This window comes from Salminus brasiliensis, chromosome 9, assembly GCF_030463535.1.
Source record: "Salminus brasiliensis chromosome 9, fSalBra1.hap2, whole genome shotgun sequence".
NCBI lineage: Eukaryota > Metazoa > Chordata > Actinopteri > Characiformes > Bryconidae > Salminus > Salminus brasiliensis.
The window spans coordinates 2,405,124-2,430,323 of NC_132886.1; the positions used below are offsets into that span (position 1 = coordinate 2,405,124).

The window sequence follows — 25,200 nt, forward strand, 5'->3', positions numbered from 1 at the left end:
TTATACTCAATCCTTTATTAGAGATTTAGAAACTCAACAATGAAACGAAACCTGCTGGAGATGAATACGGAATTAGAACGAGTTTCCTCATTTTGGGGGGTTCTGGGGTGGGTGGCGCTGAGGTGGTGACTCAGAACAGTGTTGGAGAGGACAGAGAGAGAGAGTGGTGGGATGAGTGGGTGAATGGCCGGGCTGGATGTAAAAGACGGTTACAGACGAGAATGGAGGGACAAGAGAAGAACCTTCAGGTTCTCTGCGCTTGGAGAAGAACGATCCCAGCTCTGCGTTAAAGCTCGTCCAGCTCGGCGGCCTCTTCCTCCCAGGACGCAAACAAAGGCCACTGAACTGAAAGGAGTAAAGACCTACACTAAACCCCGTCTCCCACGCAAACGAGCACCTCGCTCCACCGGGACGCCCACTCTCATCAGTCTGACTGTTTTTAACGGACGCTCATCTGTGAGGACCCACATATACTCTCACACACACACACACACACACACACACACACACACACACACACACACACACACACACAATACTTAAAAGCAAAAGAAAATAAAACTTACACTCGTTTGTAGGTTTCTTATATTGTTAAAACTTTTTTTTTTTGCAGTTTAAGCAAAGCAGAACTCTGAAATTAAATGACCATATTAACCTCAATGACCTCATGCAGCATTTTCATTTTCTGAAACTGTCCATTCGGGAAACCTCTCCTCAATAAACCCTGTTTTTGTTTAATTCTCTATGAGAAATAATAATAATAATAAATAATAATAATAATAATAATAATAATAATAATGCTTATTTAGACTGAGTTATAAATACAGGTACCATCTGTGGAAAAACAGCGGCTGAGTGCCAAGGGGGGCTCGGGGAGGAAGTGTTTTGGAAACACTAACAGCATCTTCAGTGCTGATTAATAATGCTTTACTAAAGGAAGCTCAAATATTATTATTATTCATTAGAGTGCTTTAATAAATAACCGTATTCGGCTGAATTACCAGTGAACCTGGTTCTCTACGGTGGCTCAGGCTGGAAAACAAACCAACCAACAAACCAACAAATGAACTGAAATACCAACAATGTCTTATCCATCAGTTTCCAGTACACTCCTGCAGCCACCAGGGGGCACAATCATAAAGTAAAACGCACAGATTCGGACTAAAGAAACCATGCGGGCGTATTTCTCTAGTTGAGTTTAAGGTTCGAGACGTTACACGGCTCGACCCGTCCCTCCTTGGCTCGTTTAGGACAGACTGACCGGTTTCCGACTGAACTGCAGACGTCTCTCTACCTGTCTGCGATTTTGTACGTAGTGTGCGGAGAACTGCAACGACGATTACGAGAAAAGGGGAAAGGGGTCGTTATTCTCATTCAGACTCCCAAACTAAATCAAACGTCCCATTTTTTTCCTAGAAGCTCAATAGAAAACAAGCAAGCACACATTGGCCCAATTCTAATTTGGTTTCAGGCCACAACCGATAATAAAAATCCGGCCGATGTGAAGACGCGCCGGTCGGCCGAGATACAGAACTCACGACTCTGGCGTTCAGACGACTTTAAGCACACGTTAATATTCTCACTCTGTAGAAAGTGTAGATGTGCTACAGAACACAAAGAAAAGAAAAAAAGAAAAATAACTTTTAAAACAAAAACACCACACCTGAAATTCTCGTACGTGAACACATTTTAAGCCGACTGCAGATCCAGACGAATCGTACGTAGTGTCTACACTCCCAATTCTGCTTCTGTAAAATCCTCCCCAACCTCCAGCTGTTCATCATTCATGCTACTGCTGGGAAAGGAGGGGAAAATAAATAAAAATAAAATTAAAACACCAAACCAAAACCAAAACCGACCGCACCTCAACGGACAGAGGAAAACACTACGGGAGAACAGAAGGCCATTAAGCGAATACCCTCCTAATCAATAAAGCCAAGTACTGCTACTGCAGCCGGCCATCAGCAGCCGGCCATCAGCAGCCGGCCATCAGCAGCCGGCCATCAGCAGCCGGCCATCAGCAGCCGACCATCAGCAGCCGACCATCAGCAGCCGACCATCTTACTTTACTTCAGAACTTCGTTAGTCAATACCGATACCGGTGTCACGCACGCAAGTTCAACATGGAACTTCACAACAAAGCCTACAAGAAATCATGGCCACGACGCTCGACTGTAACGAGCGCTACAGAAGTGTGAGTAAAGCGTCTATAGCACCGAGGGGTTTGTGCTACAGTTTCAAACAAACACAAATTAGAGACTTTCTTAAGAGATATTAAGAACTTAAACTGAGAAACGCTAAAATCATAACTTTTCAATGGCAAACCTTCTCATTTCCCCAGATCATTCTTAATATTTTATTAATAATAATAATAATAAATAAAATTATGTTCATATAATTTGTATTTATTATATATACGCACACACGCACACACACACACGTATATATGTATGTAGCTGTCATGCAAAAACCTTCAGTGTAAAAAGATTAGATTCCAGGTCATTTTGGAGCATTTCTATTGGTCCAATTATCATGAAACTCTGATGCAACGTAAAGAACAGCAGCCAGATTCATATGGTCTCACAGTAAAAAAAACTAAACAAAACTGGAGATACCAGGTTTTTGCATGGCAGCATTATTTATTATATTTATTTTATTGTATTTTATTTTAAGGGAAATTTGTGCTTTTTTTTTTTTCACCCCACTAACCAACGACGACGTGCTCCGAGTGTTAACAAGGGAAAGGTTTCATGGGACAGACCCATGAAACCGGGTCGGCCCGTCGGCCTGCGGCTGCGTTCGGGGTCGCTCGGGCGACTGGGAAGGAACGCGCAGAGTCTCGCCTCGCCTTGCCTCGCCGCAGCGCTGCGCTCTACGCGCTCTCGGAATAAAAGGCCTACAGGAATAAGGACGAAAACGAGAGGATGAGGTCATGGGGCTCTATTTTTTTTCTTCTCTATTCCAACCTGTTTTTCGTGGACGTTACGGTGAGGTCATAGAGCAGTTACACTGTTAGGAGTAAGGACTAGCGTGACAGCCACATGCACAATCAGTGGGACACCACAGCTCTAGTTATCCTAGGTCCAAAAAAAGAAAAGAAAAGAAAAAGGAAAGGAAAAGGAGATTAGGAAAAAAACTTACATGGGGTTCAAGTAAAAGATCACGGTTATCACCTGACTCTGTACTGTCAACTAAAGATCATTCTTATCACCTAAACTGACTGTGTTCATCAAAACGGATTAACGCTGTTGGAATACACAGACTTCAAACAAATCTAGAAGAAATGCCCTCACACAGCCCCCCCTCCATTCTGTTCGTTTTTTGGTTGACGGTGCTGACAGAGGGCTGAGGTGAGGTGAAGTGAAACTGAGTGAGTATCAAAGAGGGGGTCGGCTTGGCTGAGGAGGCCTCTCTCTGGATGCCGCGGGCCCATGGAGCTGCTGCTGCTGCTGCTGTTCTGATGAAGGCCCTCCTCATCCTCCTCCTCCTCCGCTGAGTTTATTAAGGAAAACTGAAAGCAGAGGAGGAGAAGACCGCCGGGACGCGCCTCTGCGTCGAGCAGCAAACTCATATGTTACTGCTGCCTGGAGACAGAAAGACAGAGCAGAATTGATCATTAATAATTATTAATTAACAATACAAAAATGTTGTGATGTGCCTATTTTAGTATTAGTAATAAATAAATAAATGATCATTTCCCCCACACACAAAAGCAATCAACACATTGTAATTGTGCTTTAGTGTTTTTGTTTCCTTCCCAAACTGTCCAGGAGAGGGCGCTGTAATCCCAAGACCAGTTCTACTGGAATGAATATCTAGCCCTTCTGTAGCAGAGGTCAGTTCCCCAGAGGAGGGAGGATAATCTAATCTAATTTCTCAGCACTTGATTGGCCAACTGGAATGAGGTAAAGCATCTGTCTCACCGCCCCACATTCATGGCCCAGATGTTTACCTGAGTGTCACAGGACATTATTCAATTAACGGCAGGTGGATTGGAACAGTGCCACCATTACTGAGGGAGCTTAGCCAGTTACATAAGACCATCACTCCACAGCTGTTAATCTCAGCCTGTAGAAATCTACACACTGCAGATTCATACTGGACTAGAATCAGGCCACAGTTACTACAGTCAGACTGTAAAACCCTACACACACACTGCAGATTCATACTGGACTAGAATCAGGCCACAGTTATTACGGTCAGACTGTAAAACCCTACACACACACACACACACTGCAGATTCATACTGGACTAGAATCAGGCCACAGTTACTACGGTCAGACTGTAAAACACTACACACACACACTGCAGATTCATACTGGACTAGAATCATTACAGTTATTAATGTAAAACACTACACACTTTATTAATTCTGGAGGGATTTTATATCCAGTATGAATCTGAGGACTACACAAACTACAGATTCATACTGGATTTAAATCACGCCACATTTACTACAGGCACACTGTAAAACACTACGCACTGCAGATTCATACTGGATTAAAGGGTCATTGATTATGACTAAGCGCAGATGTAATGGGGCTCTATTAGGGTCTTGGGCTGCTATCTGGCGCTCTTACCTGTGCATCGAGATCCTGAAAACATGGGGGAGCAGAGTGTGTTCTGCCACCAGCACTCCTCCTGCTGGCTTCTCGTCATACTCTGCTCTCCAAAACTCAACAGGGGAAACTGACAAAACAAGCAGATAACACAATGATGCATTAGAGAAATGAACGCCTGCAGGGTTTAACTCTTTTAAATTTGGTCTCCAAATGAATTTAAATCCTTTGCTGATATTTAATGATATTTTCTATAAGAAATGCATCCAGAATTACTGTTGCTAAAATTATTTTTTAAAAATAACAAAAACTGAGCAATTTCTGAAGACGATATTTAACGTATTTAGGGCCAGAAGAGCAGAGGGATTGGGCGACTCTGGACTACTGCCTGGAAAGATCCTCAGTTCCTCTGAATTTGTTTAATTTATTTACCCTCTAGAAATGATCATTCACCAGTAAGGCCAATTCAGGTGGAATTTGTCCCGATTTCTACATCAGTGCATCAAATGGATATGACTGAATGTTGACCCATCTACATGAGTTTATACAGTAGGTCTACCTCGAACTGAAAAAGGCTTGATAGATATATATATATATATATATATACACACACACACACACACACACACACACACACACACACACACTATATTATATACAAACATAAAACCGTAAAATACTATTTATTTTATTATTTTATTCTTTTTATTACCATTATTTTTTTTACTGATTTATATTTTGTACCCAGTATGAACTTAAACAGGTTCTGAGGTTCTGAGTGCGCCTAGGCTGGCATTTACAGACTCGGCTTCAACTACAACCATCACTACCTGAAGTCAACCAAGTGGTAAAGGGTCAGTGATCAGGAATTTGGATTTGCAGGATAAGGAAGACAATAAGAGCGAAGGACATTCCAGAGAGGCTTAGGATCAATGCCTCGTGCCTAGATTAGAAGAAGAATGCAGACAGAAAAGCAAAGGGCTCAGTAATGAAGTAAGAGTTGCATCAGATCACTCCAGAGCAGGGTGAGCACAGTCGCTGCATCACCGCCGCATCACCGCCTGTCTCTAAATGCTGATTCACCATCTCTGAACACTGTCCTGCTACAGCTGAACCACTGAACCGCCATCACTGCACCAAAAAGATCAGCTTTAATATCAACAAAACTGAACCACATAACCAATCTGAAGGACACTTGAATGACACGGGCAGACAAGAATTTACACCTTTAGGCCTTTATCAGACGTTCTTCTCCAGAGTTCTTACAGAAGAGCTTCACGGTCACTCAGAAAAGACCCTTATCTAGTTTATAAAGACTAGAGTCCAGAAGATCCTCTAATCTTAGACTCAGTCTGGAGACTCAATCCTCTACACTCTGCACACTGAGTCCTCTCAGAAGAGGAGGGTCTTCAGACTGGGTTTGAGGACAGCGAGTGTTGGACTCTGCTGTTCGGACACCCAGGCGAAGTTCGATCCTCCACTTCGGTGCAGGACAGAAAAGGCTGGCTGGTCCAGTCTTGGCTTTGTAGGTCGGCATCACAGTAAACACACTCATCCCAATCCCCCAGGCTCGGCTCCAAGCTCCAAGTCATCCGATCACTTCTTCCAAGCTGAAGAACTACGTTTACATTCTGCACAAATTACATGAGATAAAATAAAATGTGCTAAAACCACTATTGGTCAGTTTTGATCCATGAACTAAACAGGAGGACCTCTAATCTCACGTGTGGGGCAAATTCTCCTGATCAGGATATTAATCTGATTTGATCTGTCGGGTTTCTCCTGCTGTTGCTGGAGTAACTGTCTCTACTTTCCAGAGAAGAAGACTTTCTACTAGATTCTGTAGAAGCACTGCAGTGAGGATTTGATTGGATGTTGGATGATGATCACCACCCCACCTCATCCCAAACTAGGTACTGGATGGAGCTCCTCCACCATCATTCCAGAGAACAGTTCTTCCACTGCTCCACAGCTCCTCAATGCCGGGGGCTTCATATACACTCCTCTATGCCACGGCTGGAATTAGGCAGCATGGTGCCATTAGCTTCATGATGATCTGCTCTAGAGAGTCCTATTCTATTGGCAGTACTTCTCTACAGGGGAAACTAAAAGTAGCGGAGTGCGTTCATTAGAAAGGGTGTTCACAAACATTTCTGGAGACACGCACAGTTCCTTTTCAATGCTGCTGAAGCTAGGGCTCTAAATTGGGCTACTGAAGGCCCTGATTAACTGGATTAGCTGTGTTAGGTGTGCTCAACCAGCATTTCCCAATTCCAGTCCTAAAGCCCTTACCTGCAATACCCATTTTCTTCACCCACCCACCAACCAACACCCCAGACTTGGTAATTAGCAAACGGCATGACTCCGGTGTGTCAGAGAAGGAAAACTAGGTGGTGTAGGCTGGGCTCTAGACTCGGGAGTTGAGAAACGCTGTTGAAATAAGGTTGGAAACACTGCATGGCAGCAGATACTCAACAGTAGGGTTGGGCAGCCAAGATGTAGGCTAATCTGATTAGCAATAATCCTAGCAGCCGTTAAAAAGCAACTGTAACTGTGCTCTTTATTCTTAGAGTTAAACTACAAAACCAACCAGGCCAAATTCGCCTGTGCTCTCTGCACTTATTGATCGTGACAAAGTGACTCGTGTCTTGCAGGAGAGTGGCTTGACCAGAACAAGCAGAACAAAAAGGGAAGTCTGCCTGGATCGAGAGATGCAGCTCAGCCTTCAAAGAGCAGAAAACAGTGGACGGCAGACTGAAGCTGACCGTTAATCCTGGGTGGTTAGGTGTTACTATGAGCTTCCAATGAATTCATTAAAAAGGTACCAGTACACTCTTCAAAAAATAAATAAATGAAAAAAAAGGGGGGGGGGGTCCTTTAAGGGTCTTTTAGGAAATGTAATGGTTCTATATTGAATAGTAAGAAGTTGCTTATATGGTTCTTTACATGATTACACTGTTCTTCATATACACTATGGAAAACCTCCAGTAGATGGTATTTCTAGAACCGTCTGCTGTTCAACATAGAACCCTTTTTGCATCTTGGTGTGAGAACAAGGTCCTCAGTGACACATCAATAGCTGGAAAAGAGGAAAGTTTCCATGGAAAGTTGGACTCAGGAGCTTCCATTTCCATCTGACAGCTGTTGCTATCGTTTCTTAGGTCCGAACGAATCAACAAGCCAAAGAAGTGCAAAGCAAGCTTAAGAAAAACCTGGCCCTCAGAAAAACTCTGAAGCTCTCTGACCTTTACTCATGAATGGATCTCAAATGGATCAATAAATCAATACTAAAAATCTTAAAACAGATCAATGTATTGATGTATTAAAACATCAACAAATGATGAGATTACGGTATCAAATGCAACGGCACAGCAACCAATCAACACCCTACTGCGGCCAGGGCATGTCATGTGCCACACTTATCCTGCCTCCTAGCTTTAATCTCTTCAGTAGATTATGCAACACCCGGACACAGTTCTCCTTTCCCTCCAATCACATTTTAATGTTAATCACAAATTTCCCAATCACAGTTCCCAACCTCAACACTCCTACTGGTCCTAAAACTACATACGGTCACATTAAGGGTCATTGATCACGTCTCGCAACCATAACCATAACGTGACAGCACCCAAATTAACCACTTGCACAGTCACATGCTCACTTCTTACCTCATGCAACTCTTGAACCATGTTGTAGGACTTCCCAAACTCTGGAACCTGGCTTGTCCCAACACACCTGCAAGTCTCTCTTTCTATGCAAGACTCTTCTTCCTGAAGCGTATCTGTAGGCACCTCCACACGAGAGCTGACCTCTGATGCCACAGCAGACACTTCCGCAATTTCACAATCTAAGCAAATCTCCGGCTCTGCGGTTGGCAGAGACGTACCCCCACCTTCCTGCGAATCCAGAGAAGTCTGGGCACTCTTCTCCATGCCGGACTTCTTTAATCTGGGTAAGAATTTACCAGATTCCAGTTCGGACTTCCCGTAGTAAGGGCCTTCGCACTCCGCATCTTCCTCCAGGGGTTTGAGGTCTGCCTGCGGATCGTCGAAGACGTCCGTCTGACCGGGAACGGGAAGACTCGTTTCCTCCTTCTCAGACTCCGCGTCGGACACGCTGCACCAACCCGGAGACAGTTCAGAGGCAGATATTGGCCGAAAGTGAGTCCTCGGGGATATGCGGATGGCCCGATACTGAGTGCGGTTGATGCCGTACAACCGCGGACAGAAGGGCTCGCTGTCCGTTGACTCCGAGCACAGTATAGACTTCGGCTTGAAGCCTGGGCTGAACGAAGCCATGTCTTCGGGTTCGAAGGAGCATTCCACATGCAGGACTTGGGAAAAAGGGTTATTCAGATCCAAGGACGAAAACGGGTAATCCAGTCCCTGCTCCTCTCCGCAGTAGCCTCCGCAGGATCCGAGTAAATCTTCATGGAAGATAACGGAAAATCCCTTATTCAGTCCGTCCCCCGTCCCTTTGCTTGCCTGATCGTTCTGTCCAAAGGACACCAAAGGTCTCCACAGAGGCTTATGCCCAGGAGCAAAGCAACTGCCCGTGTTCATGAACGCGTCCGTCCCCGCGATGGTCACCACATCGGAGGAGGAAGCTGCTGCGCACTGCAACAGGCTGCTGCAGGCGTCGTCAGGCGGAACCACAGCCCATTCCTTATCATTACTTAGGGTCTTTAGCTCTCCGTACACCCCGCCAAGAATAAATGACGTATTGTCCTTCTCCGAATTAGCGTCCCAAGGTCTGGCAGGTGTGGTATAATCCCCTCCGTCTATCTTGGAGAGCTTACCTTTGGCCAGCCCCTGGTCCTCTTTCTGACCCTCCCACAGGTGGTACTCGGAACGCTGCACAGCCTTCTTCTGGATAGGCTCGCCCTTCACCTCGACATCAAGACAGCAGCACTGGTAGCTGGGCGTCTCCTCTGAAAACAGGGTCTCTCCTGCCTTCTCCACTCCGAGCGCCAAGACGCAATCTCGGTCTCCAATGGCCATCCAAATGTCTTTTATTATTCCTGAGCTGTAATCATCGTTTTGTTGGTTCGCGTCATCTGCAAACAAAACGGCGTTGTACTGCTTGCTCTCGGCCTGCTCCAACGCTATTCCACAAACAGACTCCAGTTTAGACACCTTGTTGAAGGTCTGGTTGGACACCGTGCCTACACTCATTTCGTCTTGCTGGTGACTTGGGTTCTCCTGCAAAAAATCCAGAAGTTCTTCCTCCAGATAGGAAGCCGGGAGCGGAGGAATTATGTGGCCGACCTCTTCGCTGCCGAACGGAGCCGACTCGTCCACCTGAGCACCTACTTGCTCGCTGTCCGAACGCGTCTCCTCCGAGTGGGACCACGGGCTGCAAGTCCTCGTCGAGAGGTTAGAGCAGTGTTCGGTTTCATCGAAGGCACTGTTTTTGGTCCAAATTAGCAAGCGGGACTGTTTGTTTCCGAGGGGATCTAGACAGCTACTTGAATCTACGTTGTCGCGACTCGACGCAAGCGAGTCGCAGGGAAAGGGGAAAGCAGAACTGTCGCACTGCAGCTCAAAGAGCGAGAAGCAGGAGTTCAGGGCACCGGTTTCTTGAAGAGGAGGCTCCCCGAGAGCCCCAGGCAGCCTGCTGAGGTTAAACGGCACGCCGCCCAGCACAGGGGAGAGCCTAACCGGAGAGTCGCCCGCACAGCTTTCTCCTTCTAAATCCTCAGAACTAGAAGATGAGCAGCACTCCCACACGTGAGCTATGTTTTCCATATCCTGCGTGAGGGTCACGTCAGCTCCTGAAGCTCCCAGAGAATCCACCATTATTGCACTTTCCCCTTGCAGCTCAAGGCCATCTAAAACTATGCGACACCCTGCCTCGACGTCTCTCGGCTCGCTGCTCTTTTGCCGAATCATGTTTAAGATCCGGCTCTCTTGTACTGCATCTGAGGCACTAGGATCCAATATGGATTGATATATATCGACTTCATAGAAGTGAGTGAATTCAGACAGATGCTCATCATCTAAATCTTGACCATCCTCGGGAGGAGGGCAGCTTGAGGTCCCGTTTAGTTCAGTGGCCTCCTCATTTCCTTCGCCAGGCACTTCGACGAAGTGCCCGTCCACAAAAGTACCTGCTGCAAGGTACGCCCTTTGAAACAAGGAGTTGGCGATGCAGATCCCTTGCACCCTCTCCGACAGACAGTCCATGTCAATGGACGTGGCCAGGTCATTGAGGGAGTCTGGTTTGCTTCGGTACTTTGTCTCCAGTTTACTCTGGCTTAACGGGACAAAATACTCAGAGATGGGCTCGGTATACCAAAGGGGTTCTTCCATATATTCCTTATTGTTACAAGCCTCACCTCCAGACTCCCTCACCTGAGCCCAGCTGGGATCTTTACGAATCTCCCTCAACGGCCTCTTGCCTTTTTTCGTGTAGTGCTGCTGTTGCTTTGAAGGGCCTTCGGTGGCGCCGCAACTGCTACCTGTGTTTCTACGCTCTTCCTTGTCAATAGCCTTCAGGGCCAGTTTGACTTGCCCACTGTTGCGCCCCTTTTTGCTTCTGCTGCCAACCTCGCGAGACTTGTGTCGAACCCGAACTCCTTTGCTATTAGAGGTTTTTGAGTCTTGGTTACCGCTGGAGCTCGAGCCACCCTCACTTGAGCCAGAGGACCAGGATCGGGGACGGTGCCCTAAATCAGATCGGTTTCTGGCCTGCCTCTTGTTTTGGGAGGCAGCCTGGTCATCGGATACCCCAGTCGCACCCACGTGGTATCGGTTCTCTTTTTCCTTCTTGCTGCGCCGCTGTTGAGCCTTCTCGGTAGTTGCGGTGGTGCTAAATGCATCGGGCCCTTTGTCCTTGAAGATCTCGCCTTCGCTGGTGCAGTCTTTTGGGGAAGATGTGTCCGTGCTTGTCTGAGGGGCAGCAGATGAGGAGGAGCTGGAATACGTGCATGCTTTAGCCTTGTTCCACACCGTCATGATCTCTTGGAGACAAACGGATTTCTCAGAGAGAGGTGGAAAGGCTTCGTAGTACCTTTGGGGAGGGAAAGAAGATGCTTTGAATTTTAAGACCCACAATCATGCTGCACTTGTAAAGGTGCTACCAGATTCCTCAGAATATATTTTCCAAATATTAGACGAAAGAAACTCCTTACATTTCCACCTGATCTTTAGAGGAAGGGGATTCAGCTAATTCAGGAGACCGAGATCCATCAGACTTCTTACTTGTTTGCTTGTCTTTTTCTGTAGGATAATGAAGCACAGTAGTGTGTTAGTTCAATGAGCAACGCACAATGCATTTCAAATCAAAGAGGAAAAAGCCACAAACCCTTTTGTTTATTCTGAATTTCTTTAAGTTTGGAGCAAAGCTCCTCAACCAAGCTTTCGATTCCAGAGTTCTGGAAAAACAAAACATACACCAAATCAGCCAATAGTTAAGACAACCCCAAAAATACATCCCTTGACTTCAGGTTAAGCAGGGTCAGTAACAGACAAGGTGCAGGAGTAGGGCTGGATCATACGGTAAAACAGATTAAACGTGTACTTCACATTTCATATAAGACACAATGAGAACAGGGGTAGTTCTCTTCTGACATATGAACAGGGTCTTACTTCGTCAGAGGCAGAACGCAGGCATTGCACAGCGGCTTGCTTCTTCATCTCCTCCAGACTAAGGTCCGTCCCTGCCTTCCTCCTGCTCTTCCCCCACTTCTTCCCTGCTCCCTTCTCCCAACCCAGGAAGATGTCGTTTTCCTGTGCGGACAGTCAGAAAAACACATGTGCAGTTTCATTAGAACACAACACCACAGCTCTGCTCCAGGTCCTTAGTCATCTCTCTACAGTTCGACGGAAGAACATGATCAAATATTCACAGCTGTTTAAGTCTAGTTTCTGCACCCTTGACCAAATCATAATAACTAGGGATGCACTGATACCACCTTTTTCCCCCCTTTCCAGATTTATAAGTATCTGCAGATACCAATACCATACTGGACACCTCTAAATCCTGATATTTAAAGAGTTCCACTTGATTTAGGCTGAACCTTTTTAATATATGAGCCCAAATAAGCTTTAAGAGCAGAGTTTACTGGTTGAGGAACTGCAGATTTGAAAAGTTTCAGAGCTGAAATAATAAAAATGGCCACAGTGCAGAAACACGGGCAGGTGGGGAAGCAGAATCTGGCTCAGCTTCACCAACCAGCTTTTAACTGCTGTTTAAATTCACATTTCAGAGCCGTGTAAAAACACCAGTTCAGAAACAGAAAGAGCTTCTGCAGCGATTTCACATTCAGCTTCACGCCTCTGAGTGAAAAGCTGCTACACTTCAGTGTCTGCTCTTTAAACAAGCTGCTGAAAGTCAACTTCTGCTTTCAGAACCAAAGAAGGAGACAGAAAGAGCTCAAAGTTCATTAAACGTCTGGTTAATGTTGAGAAACGTCTCTGACCGAATTTTACTGGTTGTTTAAACATTTGTTTTTTATAATAAAATCTGCAAAACAAAAAATGTTCTATGTAAAATAAATAAATAAGCGAAATAAAAAATATGTAATAAGCGCCAGTAACCTATATGGTTTCGCTGCGCTCAATTACCATACAGATGGTGGGATACAGATAAAGCTACTGTGTGTAAGTGCCAGTATCAGTGCTGATACCAATACGGTATCGGTGCTATGCTATTAATAATAAATGTTACTTGATGTTTTGATTACAAAACACTGCCACCTCAGTGGCCACTGAGCATTTATACAGGTTCTAACTGCAGATCCACACACTTGCACTCTGTTAACTCACTAAACTCACGCTCCAGTCTTGACAATAACTACTGGTGCATCAGCAAACTACTCAAATTTCACTGCTTACATACTAGGACAGATTATTATATTATATTAAAAAAAAAAGGATGCAGGAATTTACCAGATTTCGCCAGAAGTCATGATCTTAATAACGCCTCTTTGTATAGATCATTTGAGTAAAATAAACGATATAGGGCAGGTATAATCTGCCTCTGGTAGATCTGGCATGGAAAATAAGAACAATGCAAAATTGTTCTTTTGCATCAAGTAAGCTGTAAGCTGCTGTTACACAACATGTATGATGCAATTCGCCTTCCATGACATTGCACGTCACGCGACGTGTCCACTGTGCATGTGCGCATTGCAATGCCGATGCTGAAACGATATCCTGTGCAGCTCTATTCTACTCTAAACTGCACTTTTCAGACTGAGGTAGAGCTGGAATCTAGAACTTGGCCAAAATGTAAGATACTTTATAAGAAAAATTGAAAGAGCAAAAGCGCATCAAATATGTTTAGGCCAACAGAGCTCTGTCCTCAAACTTCTGGCTAAAATGTGGGGTGCAATCACATTAATAAACTTTGTAAATTTGAGATGTATGGACCTGAAGATGTGCACTGTGGAGGGGTGTAAATGCATGATGGTGAACAGACATGCTATTGACTGTGATATTTAACACTACTGCATTGTTTAAAGACCAAAGTTTTCCCCTGACTCGGTGACCAGATACTGTAAATATACTGTAATAATTTGTGTGACTTATTGTATTAATATCTCCTGCGATCCTGAATATACAGAACAGCACAATATGCACTGGGCTTTGACAAAATAAGGGTCTCAAATATAAAAATAAAGCAATGCAACCTCATTTTTAACTAACTGCATATAAATATAAAAAAAAATATATATATATATATATAAAATATAATTCAGAGCCACTCCAGCAGTTAAATAATCCATATCTGTGTTTCTGAGATAAACATGCAAGACCTTCCTGTAAGTGGTTATTCTTAACGCAGCAGCCTCGGCTTATCCGATACCATCTTCAGAGTTAATAGAGAAGCATCAATGCATCGAAATCAAATGAACATGAGCAGAATCGTCAAAGTGCAGCTCAGGCGTTGCATGGGGCAGGGAGTGCAATAGTCAGTCATCTTGCAGAACACCTTAACTAAACTACACTACTAAACTAAACTAAACAAAAAGATGAAGATCAGTGCTGTTCACAACTGCAGATCATTCACAGGAAGTGGGTTAATCCGACAGTGAACAGCTTTATGAATATCTTCAGCCTTCTGTGGAAGACAGACAGTCACTGCTATCTGTTCTCTCGTCTGGCTTTTACAAACACCATGTCCAAATGTTTGTAGACACCCCTTCTAACGAATACATTCAGCTACTTTCAAAAAAGTTACACCCATTGCTGACACAGCTCGTCTAGTTCCTGTAGAGATGTACTGCCAATAGAATAGGACTCAGGAGCAGAAGGCACCTAGTGGAGCAGATCAACATAAAGGCATCATGCCAGGCGTGGCTAACGCCAGGCGTGGGCTAGAGGGGTATAAAGCCCCCCAGCATTGAGGAGCTGTGGAGCAGTGGAAGAGCTGTGCTCTCTGGAATGATGGTGGTGGAGCTCCTTTCAATACTTTTAGGATGAGTTGGAGGGGATGAAGTGGGGTGGTGATCATCATTCAACATATTGACCTTACTAATGCTCTTGTAGCTGAATGCAATCAAATCCTCACAGCAATGCTCCTCTAAATTCTAGTAGAAAGTCTTCTTCTCTGGACAGTAGAGACAGTTACTCCAACAGAAGCAAGAGATAATACCCCAGATTTCAAAGAATGAGCAAGTGTCCCAATACTTTAGTCCATTTAGTGTATTTAAATACATTTTACATACTCATTTGTAATTCAAAAGTACCAGTAGTGTTTCTGTGACTGCAGATGAGCATTTGGCTGCAGCTTAGTCACACTAGTTTATTGTGAGCAAAATGCTGATGTTAAAAATTCCTTATTATCCACAATAAATGGTTTTACACATTTTACTGCCGTGTTTTAGCTGTTTGGCGAAGCTTGTGCAATTGTGCAAACACTGCAATATGCTGAAGAACCAAAACATCTAGAGTGACCACCAATTATACATACCTTTAAATATATGCAGCTCTACTTGAACAGACATGCTCCTCCTCTGGTCAATAAAACACTAATATCAGAATAAACACTAATAATAACACTCCTACAGAAAGTGGTGGTGGTTCTCCATCACTGTGTTCATCATTAGAACATCTCCAAAGTTCTCCTCATGGAGTCTAGTATTATTTAGAGTTCTCTTCAGATCTTCAGACTAGCTCACTGACAAGATCTCACTACTTTCTTCAGAATGAGAAGCTCTTGTTTCTCCTTTTTACTGGATTCATGTTCACCTGCTTTATCTGCTCTGATCAGATCTGGATCTTCTACTGTAGAAACTCTCTCACTGCTGAGAGACAGGGGGGTGGAGTGATGGGATTACGGGGCTAAAAACTCGTAATTCCTTTATTTTGTTACAATAGAGCTACCTGAGCTTTGAACCTGAAAAAAAAAATTAAACATCCATACCTGGTCCTGCAGGTCGTAGTCGTAGCTATCATGCAGCAGGAGGCTGAGGACGTATCGGGTGTAGATCATAGCGTCTATGCCACATTTCTCCAGCTCCTGGCCCAGCCAGCTCTGCACTGGGCCCAGAGACTGCAGCAGGGACATCTCCGACGGGGGCAGCGAGCCCAGCACGGGGAAGGGCCGCGATACGCTCTCAGGGGGGGCAGGACCGGACGACTCTCCGCTGACTGGACGCATGGAACTTTAGGTGGGAGCCATTCTCAGGTGCAAGGGCATTCTCTCGGGTAGGTTCGAGAGGGTGACGGAGGGCGGCCTGGTAGGGAGAGGACTCACTCCAGTGGGACGGACAAGGAGGGGCCTACATGAAGGTACATGTAGATTTTTTTTTTTTTTTTTTTTTTTAAACAGATTTTATTTAAATGCTATTAGCAAGGAGAGGGGCTCTAATCTTCAGGCATGGTTAGGACAGCTGATGGCTGGCAGCTTACAGGAGAACACGGAGTGTGCTCGGTTTCAATCAGAGATCTTCATGTTGAAGGACAGCTGGCTACAGGAATCACCTGTTCAAAAGAAAGAAAGAGTTAGTAATCTTAGAACTGTGATTAAACCTCCGATCATTACATCTTAAACTGTTGCTGAGCTCCAGAGTCTGAAAGTTGTACAGGCAGGGGGTTCAATATAGCCAATATAAACTGACAAGCCACAAGACACAAGAAGCAGGTGCTTGTTCAGGATGGTCACCTTGGTGTTGGTACAGCATTTCAGGCTTGTTAAACCCTTGCATTTAACAAAGACTAGGCTGAATTGCACATTCTCCAGAGCAGCTATATTACTGAAATACTATTATTACTCTTACTCTACAGTTACTGCATTACTGCACCATTATTAATTTCTGCTGTGGTCACACAATATTTAATCTGTATGGTGCTGCATACTGCTATTCTGCAGTGAAGTTAAGCACACTGTATATAAAGGCCCTGGCATAGGCTATGTATATTGTGTACTGTCTGGAAATCATAAAACTGTGTCTGTAAATTATGTAAATTGTGAAATTTTGGAAATTATGCCATTTGTAAACTGATTCTATTACACATTATAATCCTGCACACAACCCTTACCTAGCCAAGTGTTTGAGTAGTCTGAGAATGATGGTCTACTTTTAGACGCTTGACTTAAGTGGCAAGCATCATTTAAAAAGCTCTTATGCTCTGTGCTTTTGACTTTGACATGGCAGTTTTTCACGTTGCACTAATTTCATGATGAATGGACCAATAGAAAAGCTCCAACTTACTTGGAATTATTCTTTTTTACATTGGCTTCTAATGAAACTTAAGGTTTTTCCTTGTCCGATAAAGCAGCCGCTTATTTGCATGACAGTGACAAAATATACACATGGTTAAAGTTTTAATAATATACACCACCTCCAACAGTCACATGCATAAGGCAATTTCCAGTAAACAACCCGTAATTATGCACTGCAATGTGCAGAAGTATGTCTCTGTAAAAGATGTGACTTATTTACACTTCAAAAACAGGGGCAGTTTTATCAGGGGTGCACAAACTTCTGCATTAAGCTGTACATGGGGATCACTAAGCTGCTTTGAGTTCCTCGTATCTACATATTCTGCCTACTGTAGTTTAGCTCCGCCCACTCACAGTGCTTGAGCCTGGGCTACTTTTTAAATACAGGGCATCCAATCAGAGCAGAGGACACCTACATCATGCACCATTTACAATAACAAAAACTAATATATATATATATATATATATATATAAGATACTTATTCGGTTTCTCTCTTTTTATAGTGATATTTATAAGATCAATCGGTAAGATCGGTAAATGGAGGAACTGCTGGTTTCTGCTGTGCACATGACAAACTCTTAAATTGACAAAAACTTAAATCTTGTAAGAGGACTTTAATAAAAAAAAGGTGTAAATTGTCAGACAACCAAAATTACCTCACCAAAAAAATTAAAGGAAAAAACAAAAAAAAAAAACACACACAACAACAACTGTGTGTGTGTTCACACTTGTGCTTATTTACCGGTAGATGATGGGAATATTACAGAGTTTGGGTTAAGTGGATCAGTGCCCATCGAGGCAAATCTAATCGGACTGGGTATCGACTACATTAATCCTGATCCAGTTCCAAGTCTTGGTCTGGTGTCCTTAGGGGCTCATAAACTGACATTATCCCCAGTCGGGACGTCCCTATCGGTCACAGGAATGTGAGAACCCTCCATCGGTCCACCACACTGAGAAAGACAGCTCTGAGAAAAGCGTCAGTAAAACGGAAGTGATGTACGAGTTGTCCAGCTTTGAAATCTGACCCGGTCACACTGGGGATGCATTATACTGAGTAGTGTAAACAGAATCCGGTCAAAGTAGATCCAGATACTATCTGGATTCAAAACACATGTAAACGCCAGGCGTAAACAGGCCCTCAGTTTGGTCTGCTCTTGGTGTTTGAAGTGAGGGGTGAAGAAGATTACCATGTCCAGATCTAAAGAGCTCTCCGAGGCCTTCAGAAAGAAGGTTGTAGGTGCAGAGGAGTCTAGGATAGGGGGCTTAAAAAGATCTCCGAATTATTAGAAATCAGCCATCTAAATCGTTCAACCAGGTCAGACTGTCATAGCAAGCTCAGCCCAAGAGCAAAGCAGAACCACAAGGAGTAAAGAAGCCTCCAACAAACCGAAAAACTGAAGATTTATCTTTTAAAATAGAAAATATATTGGATTAGTATCAGTCAGAATCTACATGGGTATCATATAAAGAGAGAGAGAGAGAGAGAGAGAGAGAGAGGCTACCCGATAGAGAAGCTCACACTTCCCCATACCAGAGTATCTGTTTCCTGCAGGGCTCCTGAACAGGAGGGCTGTGTAGCTGTCAGTGGAGGGCGTGTCTGTCACACGTGAGGCAGACATGTTTTTGGGTGAAGCGCTCACAGACACCAGTGAAGCCTGATAAGGAACTTGACTGTGCACCAAAAGGGAACCGATCTGTAGGGCACTTCATTCTGCTTTCAATTTCAACAAGAAAATAAAAGTAACCTGATTTTGCAGCCGTCAGGCCTGCTCTGTACTCAAGCCTCTGACTGAGCCGTCTGTAAAGCGGAGATTATAAATAAATAAACAGAACCACACAGTAAAGCCCTGTGCCCTTGTGTGTGTGAGAGAGAGTGTGTGTGTGTGTGTGTGTGTGTCCTTCCATACTGTTGATTGAACACACATACAGCAACCTTGCAGGCGCTCGTAGCCATTACGGTGCTGAGTTATTTATAGATTAACTAATGTTAGTCCGGCTCGGACACTTTTCAGACACCCATCAGGGGCATCTCGGTAAGTCCAGCACAAGTCTTACACACCCGCTGTACAGACTGAGCCGGGTTTGTGTTACGTAATATAACAGCTAGGAAGATTGGGGTAGCAGCAGACAGAATTTAGCACACAGTTCAACCTGGAAAGCCTACAGGACTATTACATGCCTACTTTCTAAGTTATGTAAGTGGTGGCAGGTAAGTTATGATCAGAAGTATGAAGGCAGACTGATGCAGAAATAAACTGGCCAACTCAGCTTGGTGACCAGCTAAGCTAAAAAGTCACAGATCTGAGAATACAGTCAGGAGGCTGGTTAAATTGGCAGTTTATGAGGATTACGTTTTGCAAAACTCAAATAAAGACCCTACACAAAAAACAAAGCATATAAAAGGTTCAGAAACAGAGCAAATGTGCCAACATGATCATAAACTGGCTACATGTCCGATCCAAACCAATATGTGAGCGTATTAATTGGCACGGACCAGCTTCTAACATCAATACAGAAATGCATTAGCATTTATTCTATATAAAACTATCAGAATATTTAAAGATACTTTCATGGTACTCTATTACTAATCGCGATACACGTTAACACAGACAAAATCATCAGTACAGGCAGATTCTCATATTAAATACATTCTTATATTAAAATCAGCCTGTTTACGCGGTTTGTAATGAAAAATGCATTGATACCCTCGACATGCCTAAAAAAATATAGTGTACCACAACAAAATTTATCATGATATAATAAAATATTACTATTTGGACCAGATCTTTCTTTTATATATCATATTTCTATATATAACCCAATGAAAAACGTGGAAACTGTGACTTTATAGGGAAATGGAAAATTTTCTTTAAAAAAAAAAATGTATATATATTCCAGGTAATTTACAGCATTTCTATTGGTCCATTCATCCATAATTATTTAGACAGTGTACAGAAGCAGCTTCAGGGTTTAAACCATGCAGAATATTAAAAACAGACAAAAATAGAGGTACATGTTTTCCATTAGACAGCATCAATATCAGCCAAGACTAATTAATATATATATAAGCCATAACATTAGTACCACCTGCCTGCTGTGGTATCTGTCACCAGACTAACATTAGCAGCAGATCCTTTAAGTCCTGTAATTGTGAGGCAACGAACCTCATGCCTATGACAGGCCCACGACCCTGATTCACCGGTTGTCCTTTCACGGAGCACTTTTAGTAGGTACTGCCCACTGCATACCAGGAACACCCCTCAAGACCTGCAGCCTGATGTTCTGGAGATGTTCTAACCAAGTCATTATCTAGAACCTCACAGTTTGGTTCTTGTCAAACTGTCTCAGATTCTTAGGCTTGTCCATATTTCCTGCTTTAACACCTTCATCACCCTCATCATCTTCAAGACCTGACAGTTCACTCACTGACTAATACGTAGATGTAGATCCACCTCTGGACAGGAGCCACTGTAGACCAAGATCAGCTGGCAGTGGTGCTAATGTTATGGCTGACTGATCTGTGCGTGTGTGTGTATATTATATATATATATATATATCAAAAGTATGAAGGCAGACCAGTTTAATGACACAGAAATAAACCAGTCAGCTCAGCTTGGTCACCAGCTATTCCAACGCCTTAACCAGACAGGCGGGTCCAACTTGAAATCTAAGGATTGGTCTTCGCAAAAATTCTCTCATGACATACTTAATAATAATAACAATAATAACAATGTTTAAAACACGTGCCAAAGTCTTCGCAAGCCCTAGCCGTGCTCGTACAGGAGTGTGTTCAGGAGCTGATCACTATATGGGGAGTGTAAATCAGTGTGATTGTACAGTGATTGATCTGGTCTACAGCAGCTGTCCCTGTCAAAAACAGAGCAAACGTGCCACAGCGAACACACACACACACACACACTCACACACACACACACACACTCACACACACACACACACACTCACACACACACACACTCACACACACTCACACTCACACACACACACACACACACACACACACACACACACACACTCACACACACACACTCACACACACACACTCACACACACACACTCACACTCACAGGGCTGAAATTCGTCCCCAGATATAAAACACGAGTGTCTCTGGTGCTGTTTTGTTGGGGTACAATAAAAACACACTCAGTCTGAAAAGGGAAACAAGCTGACTAATGCAGAAACCAACCGGGCAGGCTGATTAAACGGGACACACAGCCTTGCAGGTCCACGTTAGACGGCTGACACATAAATAAGCACAGCATTAGAAGGTCCAGAACATGAGAGATATGAGAGATATGGCCAGTGTTATGGTGACCCGGCCACAGGCTGAGCCAATCTCCCCCTGCACTAGCTGGCATTTTTAAGAAGCTGGTCACCATCTAGGAGGACAACCTCGTGCTAATTGAGTGCATCTTGCGTTATATGGTCGACACAGGCCGCTGTCACGGTCACTGGGGGGGTTATTTAGATATATTTGGGGTTTCTGGCTGCACTTCATCGGGCTGACGCAGCTAAACGCGAGGGAAGCACAGCTCGAGCGCCTTTAACTTACGCTAATTCCACCTCTGCCTCCATTAAACACTGAAAAACACTCATTAGTTAATTAAAACAACGGAAATTTATACATTTTAATTGAGTTAGTTGGATAAATAACCATAATAAGCCGTCCTAGCTTAGCTTAGCTAGCTATTTTGATTTGAACGACATTAGCGTTAGCATTAGCGTTAGCATTAGCATTAGCGTTAGCATTAGCAATCTATCTATCTAGCTAAGTCAGGGCCCGCTAATCCCCCCAAACGCCGCAGATACACTCCCAGTCCTCGTCTGCTTCGATCACGACACTACAAATCGGCCTAAAAGCCCCAATAAACGCCGCGAGACGTCAAACCTGATCGATAGCCGCACGGAGTAGCAACCCGCTAGCAACATCCGGGTACCAGCCCACCGCCGTTAGCTTAGCTCAGCTAGCGACGTCGTATTCCACGGAGCGCTGCGGCTCCGGCTGCGGCTGCGGCTCCGCTCGGACACGCCCGCCGGACGACCCCGCAGTCGAGGAGTGAAGCGTTTAGCAAAGACGCGGTTACAGAGTCGGTGAAAAGGAGCGGGTTTTAATAAAAGGGACATTTTTACCTGCCGTTAAAAGGAGCAGAAGCGGCGACTTCGCTCCCGCTGCGCGCCTCTCACTCCGCCGTCTCCACGGCAACAAGCCGAAGGCCGACCGCCCTACTAATGAGGGGGCGTGTTCCTCCGCCGCGCCCGATTGCATCAGAGCACTAAGTAGTGCGTGTTGTGAAACTGACGCTGAAACTCACGACTCTTTTATGACATTAGAGCCGAAATAAGCTCTTAGACTACTTAAGAGGGTATTATTATTGGATGTGTATGAATATAGGCCTGTGTTTGAAGTGTTTTGAGTGTTTAGTAATGGTTATTTGTTGTGACTCAATGGACATAGACTCATTCTGCTATTCTATTTAAACTGCATTGTTAATGTAAAGTGCAATATATATATATATATGAGATATCTGCAGATATTTGCAGATCATAATAAGAGCAGATAAATAAATATAAATAAATAAGCAGATCTGAGAAGACGGTATGATAACGGATTATCATTATGATTGATATAAGTGCCACCTTCCTGAATGTGATGTGAGTTGGCAGGTCTTTCAAACACAGCTCTCAGTCAGCATGTCCTGTATAAGGCCTTAAACCCTGTTGGTTTAGGACGTCACATCCTTTTACATCACTTTAAGGGCATTTCCACAGAATTCCCAACATGCAGAATTAAATGAATGAGATTATTATGGGGCAGTGGTGGCTCAGCGGTTAGAGCGCCGGGATATCGATAACAGGGTTGTGGGTTCGATTCCCGGGCTCGGCAAGCTGCCACTGTTGGGCCCTTGAGCAAGGCCCTTTACCCTCTCTGCTCCCCGGGCGCTGGAGTTGGCTGCCCACCGCTCTGGGTGTGTGTGTGTACTCACTGCCCCTAACACGTGTGTGTGTGTGAGTGTGTGTTCACTACCAGATGGGTTAAATGCGGAGGACACATTTCGCTGTACAGTCCACACTGTACAGTGACGAATACGTGCACCTTTATCCTTTATCCTTTTTATCCTTTATTTTAAGGTTGTTATAAGAGTCACAGTTGTTAACAGCCGAACCTCTAAAAGCTCCCTTAGAGAAATTATGATTACGCCACATGGCTATGAATACACTGCTGGATGTCTGAGACACTGTTCTACCAAATTTGGGGTGTTTTAATCGCATATCATTAAAATGGTGGAGGGATACGTGCTGCCTTTAGGGTGTAGTGCGGCAAAAAGTAGTCCCTAAAGAAAACTGGGTTAGTTAAGATTCTCCACTGTTTTACCATCTTCATCATCATCATCATCATTTCATATATAACTTAGGAGAGTTGTGTAGCTTCACTAGTGGGTTTGGATAGAAGATTAGAGAATTATGGGCTATTATCTGTGTTGTAGTCATGGCGACCGACGTCTGATTCCATCAGTTGAGTTACAGAGTTGGTGCGTTTCCCTCCAATCAGACCAATCTGACTCTGTTTAGATCTCAACCATAAACCTATGCAGACATGGAGGTCATGTGCTGAGATGTTGACGGTCATACGGCCCACCCCACTCAGCTCAGGGTGTGTCTGAGGCAGGCCTTGAGCGGATCTTGTATGTAAATATGATTTCCTTTCAGCTTTTGACTGTAATTATTGTTCACTGATAGGCAAATCCATGGAAAGTGGTGCGAAAGCGGCTACAGTCCCGCCGTCCCGCTGCAGCATGATTACCCAGCACTCTGACACCAGCAGGAGCTCCTGATCGGCCACACTTCCGCCTCTGTTTGGTTTGGAAGCAGAAGAGGTTACTCTGGCTGGGCCAGAGGTTAGTCTGTTTGGTAGCGTTCTTGAATCCACACAAACTATGTGCACTGCTTGAAGCTGAACCAGCCTGGCCAGATGTTTGGTCTGTTACTCACTACATAGCAAGAGTACCAACGTAGTTAAAGGTCTGACACACGACGAAGGCTATTCAGATTTTGATCTAAAGAAAAGGAATCTGTAATTTACTCTCAGGATCTGCTGAATGGAGGATCCCTGGAAACATACTTCAGGATCTACATTAGCTTAATATGGTGCTTTTACACACACATATATATATATACATATATATATATATATATATATATATATATATATATATATATATATATATATACAATCAAATGTAAGAGTGACTTCAGTCCACTGTCAAATGAGGTGAAAGAAATGAGAAGTGAAAGTAAAAGCATCCAGATATACAGGCCAGGTAGGTGCTCAGCATGCTGGCTTTGAATTCTTTTCATTCCTGAGAGATCATCCGAACCCTCTCTGAACCTCTACACTAATGAACTACACTCTGAAATTCATCTACTATTCATTATTCAATTCAAGAAGTCTACAGTATCTGCCACAAATTATTCAGCGTCTATTATAAATTATATAGTGTCCATTATGAATTATCCAGTAACCACTATGAAATATATTTAGTCTCTACTATTAGTTATTCAGGATTCACTAAGAATTCTCTACTGTGGGAATCAATCTACTACTATCTACTATGAATTATTCAGTGTCCACTAGGACTTATTCATTATCCACTGCTGAGTAGTGTGAATTACTACTATGAATTACTCAGTAACAAATATGAATTGTTTAATGTCTACTATGGCTTATTTAGAATCCACAATGAATTATTCAGTGTCTCCTATTAAGTATTTAGTATATACATTAAATATTCACTATCCACAATGAATTATTCACTATCCACAATGAATTATTCACTATCCACTATGACTTATTCAGAATCCGATATGAATTTTTTGCTTCTTATATTTCTATATTTCTATATTTTCATATTTTTATATTTTATTTTTTTTATCTTAAATTCAACTTAA

At 43.7% G+C, this 25,200-nt stretch overlaps 1 protein-coding gene across 1 annotated transcript; it reads right to left on the reverse strand.

The window, feature by feature from the left end:
- Nucleotides 1–22,448, reverse strand: kiaa0232 (KIAA0232 ortholog). The gene is made up of 8 exons (XM_072687135.1): nt 22,384–22,448; nt 15,930–16,489; nt 12,149–12,289; nt 11,865–11,934; nt 11,692–11,779; nt 8,228–11,570; nt 4,581–4,689; nt 1–3,584 (listed from the first exon to the last, which is right to left on the reverse strand). Exons 2-8 carry the CDS (start codon nt 16,164–16,166, stop codon nt 3,568–3,570), a joined length of 4,005 nt encoding a protein of 1,334 aa, XP_072543236.1. The 5' UTR covers nt 16,167–16,489; nt 22,384–22,448; the 3' UTR covers nt 1–3,567.
- Between the last annotated feature and the right edge of the window lie 2,752 nt (nt 22,449–25,200).